Source organism: Callithrix jacchus, chromosome 15 (genome assembly GCF_049354715.1).
Source record: "Callithrix jacchus isolate 240 chromosome 15, calJac240_pri, whole genome shotgun sequence".
Classification (NCBI taxonomy): domain Eukaryota; kingdom Metazoa; phylum Chordata; class Mammalia; order Primates; family Cebidae; genus Callithrix; species Callithrix jacchus.
The window spans coordinates 39,417,707-39,441,550 of NC_133516.1; the positions used below are offsets into that span (position 1 = coordinate 39,417,707).

General features: G+C 39.9%; 1 protein-coding gene across 8 annotated transcripts in view; it reads right to left on the reverse strand.

Moving 5' to 3' along the window:
* Window positions 1–19,948: 19,948 nt before the first annotated feature.
* Window positions 19,949–23,844, reverse strand: part of DENND6A (DENN domain containing 6A) — a 60,513-nt gene continuing 56,617 nt past the window's right edge. For all 8 annotated transcript variants that reach the window (XM_078351281.1, XM_008981869.5, XM_078351280.1 and 5 more), the window contains 2 exons: window positions 23,287–23,361; window positions 19,949–22,829 (listed from right to left, as the gene is read on the reverse strand). In XM_078351281.1, the coding sequence (XP_078207407.1) occupies window positions 22,698–22,829; window positions 23,287–23,361 (207 nt within the window). In that variant the 3' untranslated portion in view covers window positions 19,949–22,697. The remainder of the gene's footprint in view (window positions 22,830–23,286; window positions 23,362–23,844) is intronic.

Below are 23,844 nucleotides of genomic sequence, written 5' to 3' on the forward strand. Positions count from 1 at the left end.
AGTTAAGCCATGTTCACCCACCTTCAGATCTGTTTAAAGGTATTTGATCTAGGAAAATACTTATTCGACTTCATGAAGAGATAAATCTATTACTCAGCTCAAAGCATCATAACCTCCCTTTGTAGTTATTATTTCACATTTAATATTACTATTGACGGCCCGCGCCCTTCCCCACTTGTTGGAAAACACCAGGAGGGCAGAAAACTAGTCAATTTTTATAGTACATTGTATTTCCTGAACTTGGCACACCGCTAATACTCAATAAATATGATTGAGTGATGGGATGGCTGAACAAACTGGTGTATCCATGCTACAGAATAAGGAGAGCTGGGTGCAGTGGCTAACGCCTATGATCCCAGCACTTTGGGAGGCCAAGGAGGACAGATTACCTGAGGTCGGGAGTTCCAGACCAGCCTGACCAACATGGAGAATCCTCGTCTCTACCAAAAATACAATATTAGCTGGGCGTGGTGGCGCATGCCTGTGATCTTAGCTACTTAGGAGGTTGAGGCTAGGGAATCACTTGAACCCTGAATGGAAAGGTTGCGGTGAGCCGAGATCACGCCATTGCATTCCAGCCTGGACAACAAGGGTGAAACTCCCTCACATACACACAAAAAAGATTAAGGAGTCAGAAGAATGATGTAGAAAGACATACTCTAATGAAAAGTTCTCCAAGGTATATTTAGTGGGAAAATGCCAAATAGTTTAAGTGCTATAAGGTAACAGAAAAGTATATATATTCCCCTGGGTGTTTGTGTGTTTGTAAATGCAGAACAAGAACTTGTAGAATCCACTTGCAATAGTGATATGGGTTACTTTTGCACCAACCTTATAATTAGTGGTTACCTGATTTACTTGTGTGGAGGAAGTAGGGGGCCATCACAGGGAGTGAGAGAACCTGGTTTTGGATTGGTAGTCTAAGGAGAGCTTATTTGTACTTTGTCTGCTTGAGGCCGGGCATGGTAGGTCATGCCTGTAATCCCAGCACTTTGGGAGGCCGAGGTGGTTGGATCACGGGGTCAAGAGATCAAAACCATCCTGGCCAACATGATGAAACTGCATCTCTACTAAAAATACAAAGATTAGCTGGGTGTGGTGGCACGTGCCTATAGTCCCAGCTACTCGGGAGGCTGAAGCAGGAGAATCGCTTGAACGCAGGAGGTGGAGGCTGCAGTGAGCCAAAATTGTGCCACTGCACTCCAGCCTGGTAACAGCAAGACTCTCAAACACACACAAAAAGTCTGCTTGAGATATAATTTACTGCAATAAAATCCAATTTTAAGTATATAGGTTGATTATTTTTTTTTTCTAGATCAGTAGGCTCACTGCAACCTCCACCTCCTGGGTTCAAGCCATTCTTCTGCCTCAGCCTCCTGAATATGGCTAATTTTTGTATATTTAGTAGATATGGGGTTTCACCATGTTGGTCAGGCTGGTCTCAAACTCCTGACCTCAGGTTATCCACCAGCCTCGGCCCCCTCAAAATGTTGGGATTACAGGCATGAGCCACCAAGCCTGGCAATTTGATGAATTTTAACAAATGTATACAGTAGTATAGCTATCACTATAATTATGGTATCAAACAATTCTATTACCTGCAAAAGTTCCCTCATGCTCCTTTGCTGTCATCTTTTTCCTCTTACCTCCAGCTCCTGGCCCGTCACTGAGCTGCTCTCACTATAGTTTTTCTCCTTTCTACAAGCTCATATATGTAGAATCATTCAGTATGTCTGGCTTCTTTCTTCTAGCATAATGATTGTGAGATTCATCCATGTTATTGTGTGTATCAGAAGTTTGTTCTTTTTTATCGCTGAGTGCTATTTGATTGTATACCACAGTTTGTTTACCCATTCATTAGTTGGTGGACTTTGCATTGTTTAAAGTTTTGGGCTATTATGAATAAAGTTTCTATGAACATTTAAATACATGTGTTTTTGTGTCTGTATTAATTTTATAAAATGAATTTATTCATGCATTACTGTACTTGCATAATTTAAAAAATAATCTTTGATGAATTAACCAGCTGGGTGCAGTGGCTCACATCTGTAATCCCAGCACTTTGGGAGGCCACAGTGGGTGGATCATGAGGTCAGGAGTTCAAGACCAGCCTGGCCAACCTGGTGAAACCATGTCTCTACTAAAAATAAAAAAATTAGCTGGGCATGATGGTGCGTTTCTGTAATCCCAGCTACTTGGGAGGCTGAGGCAGGAGAATTGCTTGAACTGGGACCTGGGGTGGAGGTTGCAGTGAGCAGAGATCAGGCCACTGCACTCTAGTGTGGGCTACAGAGTGACACTCAATCTCAAAAAAAAAAAAGAACCACTGTTAGCTTGACATTCTTTCAGACTTTACTCTATTTTTTTGGTTTTTTTTTTTTTTTTTTGAGTTGGAGTTTCACTCTTGTTGCCCAGGCTGGAGTGCAATGGCCCATCTCAGATCACCTTAATCTCCGCCTCCCGGGTTCAAGCGATTCTGCCTCAGCCTCCCAAGTAGCTTGGACTACAAGCGACCGCCACCATGCCTAGCTAATTTTTGTATTTTTAGTAGAGATGGGGTTTCACCATGTTGACCAGGCTAGTCTTGACCTCCTGACCTCAGGTGATCCTCCCACCTTAGCTTCCCAAAGTGCTGGGATTACAGGCATGAGCCACTGTGCCCAGCCAGAATTTTTTTTTTTTTTTTGAGACGGAGTTTCACTCTTCTTACCCAGGCTGCAGTGCAATGGCGCCATCTCAGCTCACCTCAACCTCCACCTCCTGGGTTCAGGCAATTCTCCTGCCTTAGCCTCCTGAGTAGCTGGGATTACAGGCACACACCACCATGCCCAGCTAATTTTTGTATTTTTAGTAGAGACGGGGTTTCACCATGTTGACCAGGACAGTCTCAATCTCTTGACCTCGTGATCCACCTGCCTCGGCCTCCCAAAATGCTGGGATTACAGGCGTGAGCCACCGCGCCCGGCCAGAATTTTTTTTTTTTTTTTTAAGACAGAGTTTCACTCTTGTTGCCCAGGCTGGAGTACAATGGTGCAATCTTGGCTCACCTCAACCTCTGCCTCCCAGGTTCAAGTGATTCACCTGCCTCAGCCTCCTGAGTAGCTAGGATTACAGGCAGGCGCCACTACACCCAGCTAATTTTGTATTTTTAGTAGAGACGGGGTTTCTCCATGTTGGTCAAGCTGGTCTTGAACTCCCAACCTCAGGTGATCCTCCTACCTCGGCCTCCCAAAGTGCTGGGATTATAGGAGTGAGTCACTGTGCCCAGCCCAGAAATATTTTTTAATGTATCATAATTACTTAAATATCTTCCAAGCTACAAAACATAGAAATGAGAATTTACATTTTTTTTCCTCTAAAAATTAGATTTACTGATTCATGTAATACTTCCTTCATAGTAAATGGTAGTTGATAGTGTTAATGAAATAATCACTTAATGTTAAATTCATGTATCTATATGGTTCTCAGATTTTAATAGAATTCTCAAACTTAATTAAGCCTGAGGGCTTGTTAAAACTGGAATGCTAAAAGCTTGACATGGTGGCCCATGCCTGTAATCCCAGCTACTTAAGAGGGTCATTGGGGCCGGGCACGGTGGCTCAAGCCTGTAATCCCAGCACTTTGGGAGGCCGAGGCGGGTGGATCACGAGGCCAAGAGATCGAGACCATCCTGGTCAACATGGTGAAACCCCGTCTCTACTAAAAATATAAAAAATTAGCTGGGCACGGTGGCGTGTGCCTGTAATCCCAGCTACTCAGGAGGCTGAGGCAGGAGAATTGCCTGAACCCAGAAGGCGGAGGTTGCGGTGAGCCAAGATCGCACCATTGCACTCCAGCCTGGGTAACAAGAGCGAAACTCTGTCTCAAAAAAAAAAAAAGAGGGTCATTGGAGTCCAGCCTGGACAACAAAGCAAATCTCACTCTGTCACTCAGGCTGGAGTGCAGTGGTGTGATCATGGCTCACTGCAACCTCAAACTCCTGGGCTCAAGTGATCCTTTTCCCTTAGTCTCCTGAGCAGCTGGGACTATAGGCATGTGCCCTCATGCCTGCCTAATTTTTAAAATTTTTGTAGAGATAGGGTCTTTCTTTTTTGCTGAGGCTGGTCTTGAACTCCTGGCTTCAAGCGATCCTCCCACCTCAGCCTCCTGAAGTGCTGGCATTAAAGGTGTGAGCCACTATGCCTGCCAAGACTCCGTCTTTTTAAAACAACTAACTAGATTGCTGGGATTCTCACTTCTAGCCAAGATCAAGTAACAAAAACCAGATTTACTCACTCACCTAAGACAGAAACAAACTAGGCAGCCTATATGAAATAATGGTTTTTCAAGACACTGGACACCAGGCAACAAAGGACAACAATCCCTAAAAGAGAGGAAACAAATGTAGGGGGATATTGCCTTAGGAATGTGTCCACAATGCAGCACAGAAACGGGGAACTGAGAGTTAGCATGGTGGACTCTTTGAGCCAAGAGTCTAAGAAAACCAAACCTTAGGACAGAAGTCCAGAGAGGAGAGAGCAGCACAGAAAGGGAGAGATCTGCAGAAGTTTCCTTAGAACATTCAGCAGAGTACTTACTAGCACATTAATCTGAGCTAACTACCCAAAACCAAAGGAAAAATCAACAGATAAGGTTAGAGGAAACAGTGCCCAGAGTTGGTTGGGAACAATGCCTGGTCCTATCAGCCAGATTGAAAAAAACTCCTAACTTACGGGACAGTGGATAGAGTACTCAAAAAGGTCTTACTTCACTGATGAAGAATAATTAATTCCTAGATTGAGCACTACTCTAGGACTACCTAACAAATTATAAAAAACCTGAAAAGATAAAATTATTTCCCAGTCATTTAACTACATCCTAGAACAAAGCTCACAAGGATTTAAAGTAATACAAAAATATACAATATCCAAGAAGGTAAAATTCTGGCATCTAATCCAAAATTATTGGGCATACAAAGAGGAAGGAATACATAACCATCATGATGAGAATAATTGATCAATTGAAACCAACACAGAACTGACACAGATGTTATTTTAAATAAGACATATAAGATATTTTTTAAAAGACTTGAGCATCTAGAAATAAAAACTACAATGTCTGAGATTAAAAATACACTAGATGGAATTAATAGCAGATTAAACTACACAGAAGAAAAGATTAACAAACTTAAACTCATAGAAATAGGAATTATTCAAAATGAAACAGAAAAGAGTCAAAAAGGAAAAATGAAGAGCCCCAGGGAGCTGTGAGATAGCCTCAAATAGCCTAATACATGGGTAACTGAAGTACCTACAAGAAGGGAAGATGTGTCTCAATCCAGTTAATGATCTTATAGCACTCTTATATATCCTTCAAAAAAACAAAAGGAGGGAAGAGTGACAGAAAAAATATTTCAAGAAGTAATGACCCACATTTTCACAAATTTGGTAAAACCACAGGTATAGATGCTTTACTAACCCCAAGCACAAGAAACACGAAAAAAATTATATCAAAGTATGCTGCCATCAAATAAGTCAAAACCAGTGATAAAGAGGAAATCTTAAAAGCAGTAAGAGAAAAAGAGACTTAGTAACTATATAGGAACAAAGATAAGGGTGACATCATATTTCTTACTGGAAACATTACAGGCAAGAAGACGGTGGAATAACATCTTAAAATAGTAAAAGTAAAAAAGTTCAACCTAGAAATCTATATCCAGCTAAAACATCTTAGAAGGAAAAATAAAGATGCCTTCAGACATGCAAAAGTTGAAAGAATTCCTGACAGCAAACCTGTACTACCAGAAATGTTAAAGGCAGTTCTTCAGGCGAAAGAAAAATGACACCATATGGATGCACCCAAAGAAACAGCATGGGAAAAGATTAAGTATAATAGTATATATGTAAACTTTTTTTAAATTTAAAACTGTTTTTTTTAAAAGATAACTGTTTAAACAAAAAATAACATACTGTGATATTTATGACATATAAAAGTCAAATTTATGAACAATAACATCATAGAGGCTGGAGGAATACAATAGAAACACACTATTGTAAGGTTCTTATTCTATACACGAAGTGGTATAATATCACTGAAGGTAGACTGGTAAATTAAAGATGTATACAATACATCTTAAAGTAACCACTAAAATAATAAAATAATTATACCTAATAATCACTCCAAGGACATAAAGTAAGACCATTAAAAATATTCTATTAATTTGAAAGAAACCAGAAAAAAAAGAAAAAAGAACAAAAAGCAGATAAGACAAATAGAAAACAAAAGCAAGATAATAGACTTAAACTTAACTGTATAATCACATTAATGAAGTGGCATAAACATACCAATTAGGGTCAGGTGCAGTGGCTTATGCCTGTAATCCCAGCATTTTGGGAGGCTGAGGCTGGCAGATCACGAGGTCAGGAGATTAAGACCATCTGGTTAACATGGTGAAACCCTGTCTGTACTAAAAATACAAAAAATTAGTTGGGTGTGGTGGTGCACAGCTGTAGTCCCAGCTACTCAGGAGGCTAAGGCAGGAGAATTGCTTGAACCTGGAAGGTGGAGGTTGCAGTGAGCCAAGATTGTGCCACTGCACTCCAGCCTGGGAGACAGAGTGAGACTTCATCTCAACAACAACAACAAAAAAAAATTTACAAAGAACTCAAACAGATTTACAGGAAAAAAACAAACAAGCCCATTCAAAAGTGGTCAAAGGATATGAACAGACACTTTACGAAAGAAGACATATATGAGGCCAACAATCATATGAAAAAATGCTCATCGTCACTGGTCATCAGAGAGATGCAAATCAAAACCACATTGAGATACCATCTCACGCCAGTTAGAATGGCGATCATTAAAAAATCTGGAGACAACAGATGCTGGAGAGGATGTGGAGAAAGAGGAACACTTTTACATTGTTGGTGGGAGTGTAAATTAGTCCAACCATTGTGGAAGACAGTGTGGCGATTCCTCAAGGCCTTAGAAATAGAAATTCCAGTTGACCCAGCAATCCCATTACTGGGTATATACCCAAAGGACTATAAATCGTTCTACTATAAGGACACATGCACACGAATGTTCATTGCAGCACTGTTTACAATAGCAAAGACCTGGAATCAACCCAAATGCCCATTGATGATAGACTGGATTGGGAAAATGTGGCACATATACACCATGGAATATTATGCAGCAATCAGAAATGATGAGTTCGTGTCGTTTGTAGGGACATGGATGAACCTGGAGAACATCATTCTCAGCAAACTGACACAAGAACAGAAAATGAAACACCACATATTCTCACTCATAGGCGGGTGATGAAAAATGAGAACACATGGACACAGAGAGGGGAGTACTAAACACTGGGATCTATTGGGGGAAAAGGGGAGGGCCAGTGGGAGGGGGAGGTGGGGAGGGATAGCCTGGGGAGAAATGCCAAATGTGGGTGAAGGGGAGAAAGCAAACAAAACACACTGCCATGTGTGTACCTATGCAACTGTATTGCATGCTCTGCACATGTACCCCAAAACCTAAAATGCAATAAAAAATAAAAATAAATGGCAAACATTGTCCGACTGAATAAAAAAGCAAGAATGAACTATATGCTACATACAAAAAAAAACTTTAAAAATATAAAGACACAAATAGGTTAAGAGTGTAAGTATGGAAAAGATATACCATGCTAAGACTAGTTAAAAGAAAGCTAGGAGAATTATAATACCAGATAAAGTAGATTTTAGGACAAAGAATACATGAATCCACAATTATAATTATTGTAATCAAGAGATTTGAATAGCCCTCTCTTACATATACAACAAATAGGCAGAAAATCTGACTCGAACAATACTATCAGCCAACTTGACCTAACTGACATTTTGTAGAACACGCCACCCAACAACAGCAAAATACACATTGTTCTCAGGTGTGTACCCAGAACATTTACCAAGATAAACTACATTCTGGGCCAAAAAACAAATCTTAAACCAGAAAGGATTCAAATCATACCAAGTATGTTTGCAGACCATACTGAAATTAAATTTGAAGTCGGTAACAAAAATATTTTTGGAAAATCTGCTGCTTTAGTTTGTATTTTTAGAAAAAATTTTTGAGAGGAAATCTCCAAATATTTGGAAAGTAAGTAAAACCCTTCTAAATAATCCATGGATCAATAAATCATTATATAAAAAGGGCACCTGCTGGGCACGGTGGCTCACACCTGTAATCCCAGCACTTTGAGAGGCCGAGGTTGGTGAATAGCCAGAGGTCAGGGGTTCAAGACCAGTCTTACGAACATGGTGAAACCCTGTCTCTACTAAAAATACAAAAATTAGTTGGGCATGGTGGCGGGTGCCTGTAATCCCAGCTACTTGAAAAGCTGAGGCTGGAGAATCGATTGAACCCCAGAGGCAGAGGTTCCAGGAAGCCAAGATCTCGCCACTGCACTCCACCCTTGGCGACAGAGCAAGACTCTGTCTCAAAAATAAATAAATAAATAATAAAATTAAAAAGACACCTGCACTTGTATGTTGATCGCAGCAGTATTCACAATAGCAAAGTCATGGAGTCGACCTAAGGGTCCATCAGCAGATGACTGGATAAAGATGTGGTATACCGACGCATACCAAGGTATACTACTCAGCCATAAAGAAAGAATGAAATCATGTCTTTTGTAGCAACATGGATAGAACTGAAGGTCATTATCTTAAATGAAGTAACTCAGAAACAGAAAGTTTAATACTAAATGATCTTACTTATAAGTGGGAACTGAACAATAGATACACATGGACATATATAGAGTAGAATAATAGACACTGGAGACTCCAAATAGGGGATAGGGCAGGAAGGGTGTGAGGGATAAGAAGTTACCTGTTGAGCACAATGTACACTTTGGGTGTACATTGTATTTGGGGTAACGGTTACACTAAAAGCCCAGAATTCACCACTACACAGTATATCCATGTAATAAATATGTACCACTAAATCTATAGATATTTTTAAAATAAAATACGAAATCCAACCTGGGAAACATGGTGAAACCCCATCTCGACCAAAAAAATTACAAAAACTAGCTGAGTGTGGTGGTACATGCCTATAATCCCAGCTACTCAGAAGGCTGAGGTGGGAAGATCACCTGAACCCAGCAGGTTGAGGCTGCAGTGAGCTGAGATTGCACCACTACACTTCAGCCTAGGCAACAGAGTGAGGCCCTACCTCAAACAAACAAACAAACAAAAACAAATAAAGAAAGCATACTAAAAAAAAAATCCCCAGATCAAAGAAATCAAAAAGGAATTATGGCCAGGCACAGTGGCTCATGCCTGTAATCCCAGCACTCTGGGAGGCTGAGGTAGGTGGATCGCTTGAGGTCAGGAGTTCAAGACAAGCGTGGGCAATACGGTGAAACCCTATCTCTACTAAAAATACAAAAATTAGCCAGGTGTGGTGGTGTGCACCTGTAGTCCCACCTACTTGGGAAGCTGAGGCACAAGAATCACTTTAACCCAGGAGGTGAAAATTGCTGTGAGCCGAGATAGTGCCACTAGACTCCAGTCTCCAAAAAAAAAAAAAATTAGGCCAGCGAGGTAGCTCAAGCCTGGTAATCCCAGCACTTTGGGAGGCCAGGGTGGGCGCATCATGAGGTCAGGAGATTGAGACCATCCTGGCTAACATAGTGAAACCCCATCTCTACTAAAAAAACAAAAAGTTAGCCAGGTGTGGTGTCATGTGCTTGTAGTCCCAGCTACTCAGGAGGCTGAAACAGGAGAATCACATGAACCCAGGAGGTGGACATTGCAGTGAGCCGAGATCGCACCACTGCACTCCAGCCTGGGTGACAAAGTGAGACTCCATCTAAAAAAAAAAAGAAAAAAAAGGAATTATAAGGTATTTTGAACTGAATGAAAATATAAAACATGTTAGAATTTGGGATGACACTAAAGCAGTACTTGGGGGAAGTTTATAGCAGTAAAAGTTTATGTTAGAAAAGAATGGTCTCATGTCAACAACTGCAACTTCTACCTTGAGTAACTAAACAAAGAGAGAGAAGGCCGGTCGAGGTGGCTTGCACCTGTAATCCCAGCACTTTAGGAGGCTGAGGTGGGCAGATCACCTGAGGTTGGGAGTTCAAGACCAGCCTGACCAACATGGAGAAATCCCATCCCTACTAAAAACAGAAAATTAGCCAGGCGTGGTGGTGCATGCCTGTAATCCCAGTACTCGGGAGGCCGAGGCAGGAGAATTGCTTGAACCCCGGAGGTGGAGGTTGCAGTGAGCCAAGATCAAGCCATTGCACTCTAGCCTGGGCAACAAGAGCAAAAACTCCATCTCAGAAAAAAAAAAAAGAGAGAAAAATTAAAATCAAAGTAAAGAAAAGAAAGGAAAGACAAAAGCAGAAATCTATGAAAGTGAAGGAAAAATATAGGCCAAGCACAGTAGCTCACACCTGTAATCGCACACTTTGGGAGGCCAAAACAGATGGATCACTTGAAGTCAGGAGTTTGAGACCAGCCTGGCCAACATAGTGAAACCCCATCTCTACTAAGAACATAAAAATTAGCTGGGTGTGCTGGTGTGCTCCTGTAATCCCAGCAACCCGGGAGGCTGAGCCAGGAGAATCACTTGAACCGGGAGACGGAGGATGCAGTGAAGCTGAGATCATGCCACTGCACCCCAGTCTAGACGACAGAGACTCTGTCTCAAAAAAAAAAAAAAAAATAGAAAATCAATAAATACAGTAAATATAACCAAAACCTGGTTATCTGAGATCGGTAAAATTGATAAGCCTCTACTATCAGGAATGAGAGGTTACATCACCACAGGGTCTCCAGATATTAAAAAGATAATGAAGTAATAATTCATATCCACACATTTTACAACTTAGATGAAATGGACAAATTTCTTGAAAGACAACTAAGAAAGCTCACTCGAAGAAACAGGCCAGGCTTCTAGCACTTTGGGAAGCCAAGGTAGGAGGATCACTTGAGCTCAGTAGTTTGAGAGCAGGCTGGGCAACATGGCAAAACCTTGTCTCTACAAAAAAAGAAAAAAAAACACAAAAAATTGCCAGGCCTGGTGGTGTACACCTGTACTCCCAGCTACTCAGAGCTGATGTGGGAGGATCACTTGAGCCCAGCAGAGAGAGGCTGCAATGGGCCATGATTGCACCACTGCACTCCAGCCTGGGCTACAAAGTGAGACCTTGTCTCAAAAAAAAAACAAATAACAAACAAAAAAAAACCAAAGGAGGAGGAGGAGGAGATGGTGGTGGTGGAGTAGGGAAGAAAAGAAGAAGAAGAAAGAAGAGAAGGAGGGGGAAGGGAAGGGAGAAGAAGAGGAGGAGGGAGGAGGAATAAGAGAAGAGGAGGAGAAAGGAGGAAGAGGAGGAAGAGATGGAGAAGAAGAAATAGACTACTTTAATAACCTTGTAACTATTTTAAAAATTGAAACTGTAGTTAAACACCATCCCACAGAGAAAATTCTAGGTCCAAATAGCTTAACAGGTAAATTATACCAAATTCTATCTTTAAGGAAGATATAATACCAATTTCACACAAACTTCCAACTTATTCTATGAAGCCTGATATCAAAAACAAAGACATTACCCAAAAAATGACAAACCAGTATGTCTCATGAACAAAGATGCAAACATTTTTAAAAAATTAGCAAAGTTCATAAAAAATATTCTAGGCCAGGCACAGTGACTCATGTGTGTGATCCTTGCACTCTGGGAGGCTGAAGTGGGAGGATCATTTGAACTCAGGAGTTTGAGACCAGCCTGGGCCAATAGTGAGACCTCATCTCTACAAAAAATTTTAAAATTAGCCAGGTGTGGTGGCACAAGCCTGTATGTAATCCCAGTTACTTGGAGGCTGAAGCTAGAGAACTGCTTAAGTCTGCGAGGTCAATGATGCAATGAGCTATGATCAGACCAGTGCACTCCAGCCTGGGCGACAGAGCAAAGACCCTGTCTAAAAAAAGCATTCTAGAGATGTGAATGAAAACCACAATGAGATACCATCTCCCACCAGTCAGAATTAAAAAGTCAAAAAACAACAGTGTTGGCAAGGTTGTGGAGAAAAGGGAATGCCATTGGTAGGAATACAGATTAGTTCAGTCCCTGTGGAAAAGTTTGGAGATTTCTCAAAGAAGTAAACACAGAACTATCATTTGACCTAGCAATCTCATTACTAGGTATATACCCAACCGAAAATAAGTCATTCTACCCAAAAACCATCTGCACTCCAGTGTTTATTGCAGCACTGTTCACAACAGCAAACACATGGAATCCACCCAGGGGCCCATCAGTAGTGGATAGGGCCAGGCTTGTTGGCTCACACCTATGATTCTAGCACTTTGGGAGGCCAAGGTGAGAGGATCACTTGAGCCTAGGAATTTGAGACCAGCCTGGGCAACACTATGAAACCTCATTTCTACAAAAAACATTTTTAAAATAAATGTCATCCAGACTGGAAAGAAGTAAAACAGTCTTTTTTTTTTTTCCCACCTGCAACTGTCTTGATTGAGTTATAGTAAAACAGTCTTTAATCACAGACTGTTTTAAAAAAAATCTAATGGAATCTTCAAAAAAGGCTACTGGAATATAGTAATATTGAAGGATACAAGATCAATTTATAAAAATCAACTGGGCCAGGCCCAGTGGCTCACGTCTGTAATCCCAGCACTTTGAGGGGCCAAGGCAGGTGGATCACGAGGTCAGGAGTTCGAGACTCGCCTGGCCAACATGGTGAAACCCATCTCTACTAAAAATACAAAAATTAGCTGAGCATGATGGTGCACACCTGTAATCCCAGCTACTTGGGCGGCTGAGGCAGAAGAATCACTTGCACCCAGGGGCAGAGGTTGCCGTGAACCGAGATCATATCACTGCACTCTGGCCTGGGCAACAGAGCGAGGCTCCAACTCAAAAAAAAAAAAAATCAACTATATTTTATGTACAGTACTAGTATTTTGAACTAAATTTTTGAAAAACTGTAAATTTAAATTTTTAAAAAATAAAATTTGCAACATCAAAAATGATAGGCTTAGTGATAAATCTCATATAAGAAAGACTTGTTCCATTAATATGATAATTACAAAATATTGCTGAGAGAAATTAAAGAACACATACATAAATGGAAACATATACTTTGTTCATGGTTCAGAAGACTTGAAATTATTCAGTTCTCCCTCAAATTGATCTATAAATTCAAAGCAATCCCAATCAAAATCCCAGCAGGAATTTGTGTAGAAATTCATAAGCTGATTCTAGAATTTATATGGAAATGTAAAGTAATTAAGCAAGCAAAACCTTTAGACAGGACAAAACCAGAGGGCTAACACCACCCAATTTCAATAATAAAGTTACAGTAATCAAGCAATGTGGCATTGGCATCAAGATAGACACATAAACCAGTGGTACAGAATAGGAAGTATAAAAATAAACCCACATGTATATGGACAACTGAATTTTGAAAAAGGTACAACAAAGCCAGTGTAACTGATTTCTAGCAATAATAATAACCCATCAACAAATGGTGTTGGGACAATTGGATATTCATATGCAAAAACAAACCAAAAAAAAAAAACCCTTAAATTAATACTTCACATACACACTAAAACTAATTCCAAATGGTTTATAAACCTAAATGCAAAACCTAGAACTGTAAAACTGCTAGAAGAGGCTGAGTGCAGTGGCTCACACCTGTAATCTCAGAACTGTGGGAGGCTGAGGCAGGTGGATCTCTTGCGGTCAGGAGTTTGAGACCAGCCTGGCCAATATAGTGAAACCCCATCTTTACTAAAAATACAAAACTGGAGAACGATCCAAGATGGCCGATCGCTAACATCCCGGGATTGCAGCTCTCAGGGAAGGCGCGGAGAACTAGAGGACGCCACACTTTCAGACAATTCTGGTCGCTCACGGAGCAGATCTCCCAGTGGAGGAAACACACGGGTGGCCAGCGCAACTCTCGTGGCCGGTGCAGCGGTTCTGCGGGCACCTCGGCGGGGCAGCTCTCGGAGCAGAGTAAACAAGGTCGGAGGACCTGCAGGGGTCCCCAGCACGACACCAGAGCCCGGCGCAGGGCTGTGACGGCACCTCGGCGCAGAGTAAACGGGACCGGTTCCTTTTCTGACCGAGGTTTGGAGCCCCGGGAAGGCAGAGTCGCCTACTACGGACACAAGAAGGAAGCCAGACAGGAGAATCCTCGGCAGAAAAGCACCATCGGTTTTAACGCCGCTGCTCTGGCCCTGGGAACTAACAACCTGGACGCCCACTCAAGAGACCTAATCTGAAAGTTGGTAATTTCAAAGACTAAAGGAGGATAAAGTTACAATCATGGGAAGAAACCAGCGTAAAAAGGCTGAGAATACTCAAAGTCAGAACGCCTCTCCCTCTAAAGAGGATCACAGTTCCACATCAACAATGGAACAAGGCTTGATGGAGAACGAGCGCATCCTGATGACAGAATCACCCTTCAAGGAATGGATAATAACAAACTTCGGTGAGTTAAAAGAACATGTTGTAGCCCAACGTAAAGAAACTAGGAACTTTGAAAAAAGGTTTGATGAAATCTTATTGAGAATAGACAACTTAGAGAGGAGTATGAGTGAATTAATGGAACTGAAGAATACAATACAGGAACTCCGAGAAGTATGCACAGGTTTAAACACTCGAATTATTCAAGCAGAAGAAGGGATATCAGAGGTCAAAGTCCAACTTAATGAAATAAAACGTGAAGAAAAGATTAGAGAAAAAAGGATAAAAAGGAATGAGCAAAGTCTCCAAGAAATGTGGGACTATGTGAAAAGACCAAATTTACGTTTCATAGGTGTACCTGAATGCGACGGAGAGAATGAATCCAAGCTGGAAAATACCCTTCAGGATATTATTCAGGAAAATTTTCCTAAACTAGCAAAGCAGGTCAACATTCAACCCCAGGTAATACAGAGAACACCACAAAGATATTCCTCAAGAAGAGCAACCCCAAGGCACATAATCGTTAGATTCACCAGGGTTGAAACGAAGGAGAGGATACTAAGGGCAGCCAGAGAGAAAGGTCAGGTTACCCACAAAGGCAAGTTTATCAGACTTACAGCAGATCTCTCAGCAGAAACTCTACAAGCCAGAAGAGAGTGAGGACCAATATTCAACATCCTCAAAGAACAGAACCTTCAGCCCAGAATTTCATATCCAGCCAAACTAAGCTTCACAACTGAAGGAAAAATAAAATCTTTTATGAACAAGCAAGAACTCAGAGATTTTATTACCACCAGGCCTGCTTTACAAGAGCTTCTGAAAGAAGCATTACACACAGAAAGAAACAACCAGTATTAGCCTTTCTAAAAATACATCAAAAAGTAAACAGCACCAACATAAAGAAGAATTTTCATCAACGAATGGAAAAAACAGCCAGTCAACATCAAATGGCAGTAACCCTAAATCTAAATTGACTAAATCCCCCAATCAAAAGACACAGCCAAAACCCAATGGCATGTTACATCCAGACCTGTTTCACATGCAAGGATACACAAAGACTCAAAACAAAGGGATGGAGAAAGATTTACCAACCAAATGGAGAGCAAAAATAAATAATAAATAAATAAAAAGCAGGAGCTGCAATTCTCGTATCGGATAAAATAGATTTTAAAGCAACAAAGATATAGTGGTAAAAGGATCAATACAACAATAAGAGCTAACGATCCTAACACCCAGATACGAGACTTGGATTCAATGAGACAGAAAATTAATAAGGATATCAAGGACTTGAACTCAGATCCGGAACAAGTAAACTTAATAAATATTTATAGAGCTCTCCACTTCAAATACACAAAATATACATTCTTGTCAATACCACATCACACCTACCCATAAGTTTAAATGAAACATTGATTGACCATTATTAATACCCAAGTTTTTTCAAAATAAAGCAATATTTCTATTTACTCTCCCTCTTTCTCTTCCTCTTTCTTCCGCTCCTTTACTTTTTTTTTTTTTCTTTCCTTCTCTCAAAAAAAAAGAAATCAACTTGTAAACCTCTAGATCCAGGTCGGCAATGTCTCTCTCATTGCTTGATTTCCTTCCTTCCCTTCCCTCCCTCCCTCCCTCCCTCCCTGCTTCCTCCCTTCCTTCCTTCCTTCCTTCCTTCATCCCTTTCTTCCTCCCTACCGTCCTTCTTCCCTCCCTTCCTGCCTTCCTCCCCCCACCCAAAAAAAAAAAAAAATACAAAACTTAGCCAGGCATGGTGGTGCACGCTTATAATCCCAGCTACTGGGGAGGCTGAGGCAGAAGAATTGCTTGAACCCGGGAGGCCGATGTTGCAGTGAGCTGAGATTGCACCACTGCCCTCAGCCTGGGTGACAGAGCAAAAGTCCTTTTCAAATAAAAATAAAAATAAAAATAAAACTGCTAGAAGAAAACATAGGTCTTTGTGACCTTGGGTAAGAACACAACACTTAAAAGAACAAATTCATAAGTTGAACTAAACCAAATTAAAAATTGCTTTTCAAAAGACACTTTAAAAAATGGTGGAAAAAGTCATAAACTAGGGATGCAGGGATCTTTGCAATGCATGCATCTGAAAAAGAACTTGTATCAAGAACATATAGAGAACTCTGGCCTGGCGCAGTGGCTCACACCTGTGATCCCAGCACTTTGGGAGGCCAATGTAGGTGGAGTTCAAGACCAGCCTGGCCAAGATGGCAAAACCTCGTCTCTACTAAAAATACAAAAATTAGGCAGGCGTGGTGGTACATGCTTGTAATCCCAGCTACTTGAAAGCCTGAGGCAGAAGGATTGCTTGAACCTGGGAGGTGGAGGTTGCACTGAACCAACATCATGCCACTGCAGTCCAGCCTGGGCAACAAAGCAAGACTCTGGCTCAAAAAAAAAAAAAAAAAAAATTGTAAAGAACTCTCAAGACACAACCACCATAGTAAGCTACATAATAAGCAAAAGATTTGAGCACTTTACCAAGAAGATACAGAGAAGACTAATAAGCACACAAAAAGATGCTCAGCATCAAAGGTCATTAGCAAAAATGTAAATTAAAATCTCAATAAGGCACTGACACAAACCTATTAGAATGGGCTGACATTAAAAAGGCTGACCATACCAAATGTTAGTTGGGACGTAGAACAACTGGAACTTTCAAATACTACTCATAGAAACAAAACAGTATAACCACTTTGGAACAGTTTGGCAGTCTCTTAAAAAGTTAAATATTCACCTACATATGACCCAACCATCCCATTCATACCACTCCTAGGTATTTACTCAAGAAAAAAGGAAATATATATCCATCCAAGGACTAGTACGTGAGTGTTCACAGGAGCTTTACCTGTAATAGTCAAAAACTAGAAACAATCCAAATGTCTGTCAATAGGTAAATGGGTGAAAATTGTGTTTTACCCATATAATAGAATACTACTCAGCAATAAAAATAAATGACCTGCTGATACAGGCAACGACATGAATGAATCTCAAAATCATTACGCTACGTGAAAGAAGTCAGACCCCTCTCCCCACGAAAAACAGAAAGAATACATACTGTATGATTTACATAAAACTCTAGAAAATACAAACTACAGCGACAGAAAACACCTATAATGGTTGTTTGGGGGAAGACAGAAAGGAGTGTAAATGGGCATAAGGAAATGTTGGGGGGGGTGATGAATATGTTCACTATCTTGGCTGTGATGACAATTTTATGGGTGTATTCAAATGTGAAAACTCATCAAATTATACACTTTAAATATGTTCAGCTTATTGTATGCCTATTGTACCTCAATAAAGCTGTTTTTAAAAAGTATGATTTATGGCTGGGTAAGGTGGCTCACGCCTATAATCCCAACACTTTGGGAGGTGGAGACAGGAGGACTGCTTGAGCCCAAGGAGTTTCAGACCAGCCTGGGCAACACAGCAAGAAATCATCTCTACAAAACAACAACGACAACAAACAAACAAACAAACAAAAACTGATTTGTTGATTTCTACCACAAGAGCCTCTGCTTATAAAATTATTTACCCATTTCATATAACTCAATCAAGACAGTTTAACAAAAAAAGTAAAAGTATTTACCCATTTCATTAAATTTTTAAAAGCAATCATTTCAAGTTTCCTACTGAAGAATAAAAATTCATTCACTTAAGGCTAGGCATGGTGGCTCATGCCTGTAATTTCAGCACTTTGGGAGGCTGAGGTGGTGGATCACCTGTCAGGAGTTCAAGACCAGCCTGACCAACATGGTGAAACCCCATCTCTACTAAAAATATAAAAATTGGCAGGGCATAGTACCTCAAGCCTGTAATCCCAGCACTTTGGGAGGCTGAGGCAGGAGGATCACGAGGTCAGGAGATTGAGACCAACCTGGCTAACACAGTGAAACCCTAGCTACTTGGGAGACTGAGGCAGGAGAATTGCTCAAACCTGGGAGGCAGAGGTTGCACTGAGTTGAGATGGCGCCACTGCACTCCAGCCTTGGTGACAGAGCAAGACTCCCTCTCAAAAAAAGAAATTCACTTAATAAGAAGTATAACTCTGGAATGTAAAGTTACTATTTTCCAAAACTCTTTCAGTCAATGTAGAAGCAATTTAAACCATAATGTATTTTGACTGGCTGTCATGGAAAAATGTGAGGGACAGGCTAAATCATGTAGGATCAGTGAAGTCTGGCTTTCTAATGGTTAAGACAGAAATAGTATAATGATGCCAACAAGAATGGGAGGCAAAAATAAGCAGAAGAACCTAAGTCTAATGGTGAAACTAGTAAAATGGAATGAAGCATGATTATCGAACAACAAAATCTTTAAAAATTTTTTTTAAATATTTTTTCTTTTATAGACAGGGTCTCACTCTGCTACTCAGGCTGAGTGAAGTGGCATGATTAAAGCTTACTGCAGCCTCGAATTCCTGGGCAAGCAGTATCCTCCCACCTTAGCCTCCCGAGTAGCTGGAACCACAGGCATGTACCACTATGTCTACTTTTAAAAACCTTTTTTTAGAGATGGGATCTCAGGTGCAATGGCTCATGCCTGTAATCCTAGGACTTTGGGAGGCCAAGACTGATCACTTGAGATCAGGAGTTCGAGACCAGCATGGTCAACATGGTGAAACGTGGATTGTTTCTAATATTTGTATTCTCCACTAAAAATATAAAAATTAGCCAGGCGTGGTGGTGCATACCTGTAATCCCAGCTACTTGAGAGGCCAAGGCAGGAGGATCGCTTGAACCAAGGAGGTAGAAGTTGCTGTGAGCAGAGATTATGCCACTGCACTCCAGCCTGGGTGACAGTGCAAGACTCCATTTCAAGACAAGAAAAAGATTATATATATAATGTAGTTGCTACTTTTAAAAAAGAAGAGAAAGAAATAAAAATAATGGGAGATTTGGGTTTTAAAAAAGGTAGCAAATGAAGGTAAATCTAGCAATAACTGAGATTATTCAGCTAAAAAAAATCATTCTTTTGAGTCTTGCTCTGTCACCCTGGCTGTGATTATACCCCTTGACCTCCTAGAGTCAGGCCATCCACTCATCCGCCTCAGCCTCCTGAGTAGCTGGGACTACTGGCATGTGCCACCATGCTCTGCTCATTTTTTAATTTTTTGTAGAGATGGGGTCTCACTTTGTTGCCTATGTGGATCTTGAACTCCTGGGCTTAAACAATCCTCCTGCCTCAGCCTCCTAAAGTGCAGACAATATAGGTGTGAGCCACCACACACGGCCAGTATTTTTACCAGAATATTTCATAAAATAAGTGCACTGCTAAGAAGGATATGAAGTCACTTAACTGATCTGTCTAAACAGAACTGTTCACCTGCTCATAGTGAAATACACAGAGGGTTTTCATTTGAAGTCCTTAAAAAAACAACCTGGCAGGAAACAGAAGGAATCTCCTAATGCACAAGTTTTATTATGCATTTTCCCCAAGCAGTCCAACCCCAATCAGAAATAACACAAAATATCAAAGTGCTTTAAAATCCAAGGCCTTTATTTAGTTTTTGGTAATGACCACAAATGCCTTCACAAAACCTCTTTTTCACTGTAAATAGAAGGCACTAGGCATTACATAATACCCTTAAAGCACTGTGATTCCTCCTGATGCTGGTAGAGATAAAACATTTCATGTCAGGGTTTACATAGTAACAAAGTCTTCTTAAAAAAAAAAAAAAAAGACAAATCTGAAAATCACACACCAAAAATTATCAGTCAGTCTTTCTCAGGTTCCAAATGCAACTTTACATCATTTTTACAAGTACATAGTTTGAAATTAAGAGATAACTAGGTATGATACGGTTTTCAACATGTGTTAGGTTTCAGTTAAATACAGTAAATATGAAGACACCATCATCATGCTAATTGGCATCCTTTGCTACTCTTTAGCTGTGCAAAATAAACTTGAAATGATATATCTTGTAGTGGTATAATTGAAAAGATCCTTGATATGACACTAAAAACTTGCAAATTCTGGTCACAAACTGTATATAAATTGTAAGAGTATTAAAAAATACCTTTTTGAAAAATAATAAGATGACCATTTATACCTAAATAAGGTTTCTCAGAAAGTTATGAAATACTTTAGCATATAAAAGTAGTTGCCCATTTTCTGAAAAGTCAGCTGTTGTTTACAAAATAATTCACATGATCCAAGGCAAACGATTTCTTTCAAATGCCATATTCTTTCTATGACTTTGAGGTATGCTTCAAGAGACTGTATCCATAAGAACAGAACACATTTGAGTATTAGACCACAGTAACAAACGCAATGAGTCTTTCTTGGGTCAGGAATGCTCCTAAGAGTTATATAACAGAGAACAAAAGATAGCTTCTGGAGCCATATCTTTTACAAATATACAATAAATTTGGTTATTTAGAAGATAATTCAAGATACGGCTATTAACCACATGCTGTGTCATGTGTTCCTATTTTAAATAGTGGCTTGTGGTTGTGTGCAGTGGCTCACGCCTGTAATCCCAGCACTTTGGGAGGCCAAGGTGGGTGGATCACCTGAGGTCTGGAGTTCAAGACCAGCCTGACCAACATGGAGAAACCCTGTCTCTACTAAAAAATACAAAATTAGCCAGGCGTGACGGCACATGCCTGCAATCCCAGCTAATTGGGAGGCTGAGGCAGGAGAATAGCTTCATCCTGGGAGGCAGAGGTTGCAGTGAGCCGAGACTGCGCCATTGCACTCCAGCCTGGGCAACGAGAGCAAAACTCCGTCTCAAAAAAAAAAACAGTGGCTTCTGCAGGATACTCTTATTCAAACACAAACCAAACAACCTTACTCTACCAAATTACATTCTTCTATTTTTGGCAAGGTAGTATTGTTTAAACAAAAACAACAACAAAAGCTTACCATAATAGTGATTCAGGCAAAAGTTATCATGTCAAATAACAGTAAGAAAAGTGTTCTAAGAAACATTAATATTGAGAATAAAAAAACACTACCCAACAAATAATGCTGGAAATCAATCTTATCATTACTCAACTATCACATAAAAAACTTATGAATGCCTTTGAAATAAGAATAGTTCAGTTTAAAAAAATAGCTGATTATGAGATTTATAATTAGAATGTCTTTGAATAGCATCCAAGTTCATTAATTTAAACATTTAATAATATTTAAATTCATATTTATTATTTAATTTTAATTTAAAGTTTAAATGGAGCCTCACTCTGTCACCCAAGCTGGAGTCCAGTGGCACAATCTTGGCTCACTGCAACATCCACCTCCCAGATTCAAGTGATTCTCACATCTCAGCCTTCCAAGCAGCTGGGATGACAGGCACGTACCACCATGCCTGGCTAATGTTTGAATTTTTAGTAGAGACGGGGTTTTGTCATGTTGACCAGACTGGTCTCCAACTCCTGACCTAAGGTGATTTGTCTGCCTTGGCCTCCCAAAGTGCTAGGATTATAGTCGTGAGCCACCATGCCTGGCCTAATGTTTAAATTAGTTAAGGGTAAGAGAAAATAAACTCTTCCATAATTAATACTAGATGCCTTCTTGTCTTTGTGGAGAATCTGGTAAGATTAAATTTTGAAAATGGTAGAGAAAACAAAATCTGTATGACAACTGAAAAAACCCCACCATGTCTACTAATAAACACAATGGGCAACAAGAAATATATTTTTTTAAACAATGATCACTCAACAGAATATCTTATAAAATTACGTGTCATCACCAAGCGAAGGAAAAGCTTCAAGACTAGCAGCTGAACTGTGAAACATGTAGGACAACAGAAGGCACTACATAAATATCAATTCCTCCTAACTATAGTTGGACAGTTCAGTCTTTCTGTTCTTAAGAAGACAGCCAGTGTGAATGTTATTTTTATATCCCCCTGAGTTTTAACAGGATTGGGCAAAACAGCACCAATTTAAAAAAATACCTGCAATGCCAGCACTGCAGTATGAATTCACTAATACTGATGACGCCACAATTCTCTCATAAGAGCACTTTAGAACATGATTAAAAATATAGAAATGCCTTTCGGTGTTTCAGTATTAAAGTGGAACCACCACAGATGTCCACTTTTAAAAATAATGCACTAAAAAGGTCTATTTATATAATACAGTCTTTCTACCCTGTGACTAGCATTCATGGCCGATTTCCCACTCTGCTGCCACTGAGCGATCTCCACTGTGCATCTGGTTGACATGTCAGTATGCCTTCTGGTGCGTAATCCTTTTTGGCTAGAAAATCTTGGCAAATATCACGTCATGCCCGTTTTGAGCAGTATGCCTTGCAGGTCCTCTGGCAATGCTAAGATAATGGCATCTATGTGTGTCCGTAACTTTTCCATAGTGTCAGGTTTCACAGGTAAGTGCTCTCGATCAGCCTGCAACTACATAAGGAATATTTCATAGCATTTACATTATCTTCAGAATTTGTATTAATACATTATATTCTCTAAGTAAACCATTTTAAAGGCCTACAATTGGATACTTGTTACAGAATTTATAGAAACTAAAAAAGCAAAGAGCATTCCATTTAAACAATTCGTTATTGAGCTCAATAACAGGCTTCTATGTAAATTCATAATAAAACCCAGAAATATAAACAAGAATGTTTTTATAGAGCTCATTAGATTCCATGTAGATAAAGTTAGAATAATATGGCATCATAACAATTTGTTTCGGTGACCAAGTATTTTCAGCAATAATATACCATCAATTGACCGATTTCAAGCCCTCTCATTTAAAAAGTTGCTTCTGTGAACTATCACAGGTTGTCAGCTCACATGAGAGGAAGATATCTTCACAGAAAAGTCAATTTAGTCTTTGACTGTTTCGGCTACATACCAGCTTATTTTTCAGCTTCAAAACAAGGTCTACTGTTTCTACTTCTGTGTGTTTCTGGATCCAGAGGAGTAAGTCCTAGAACAATAATAAAATCCCAAATCAGTAAGTTCTCAAAATAATATTCAAACCTCTCTATTTCAATAGGTAAGGCTACTGTGAAGAAAGGACAAGAAGGAAAAGAAGAACAAAGCATTTAACCCAGATATAGTGCTACAGAGCAAGAATAATTCTCATTAATATTCTAATAACTGTCAGATATTTTTCTGCATTAGCCAGAATAATTGTCTCATGTCTGGAAGTAAAACAAAATGTAAGAAAATTCCTTTCTGAGGTGGCTTTTTTAGATCAAGCAAGAAAAACAAAATTGCAGCTGAAACTGTAATATTAACCCCCACTGCCACTAAGTAGTAACTAACTTATGAAGAACATTAGCTAACAAATCAAGATAACTGAACATGAGTTTACTACTGGATGTAAACTTTGTTTTCAAATAACCTCTTCCTGGGCTTATGTTGCAGGTGCATTCATCATATTCCTTTTCTCAAAGCCACAGTCACT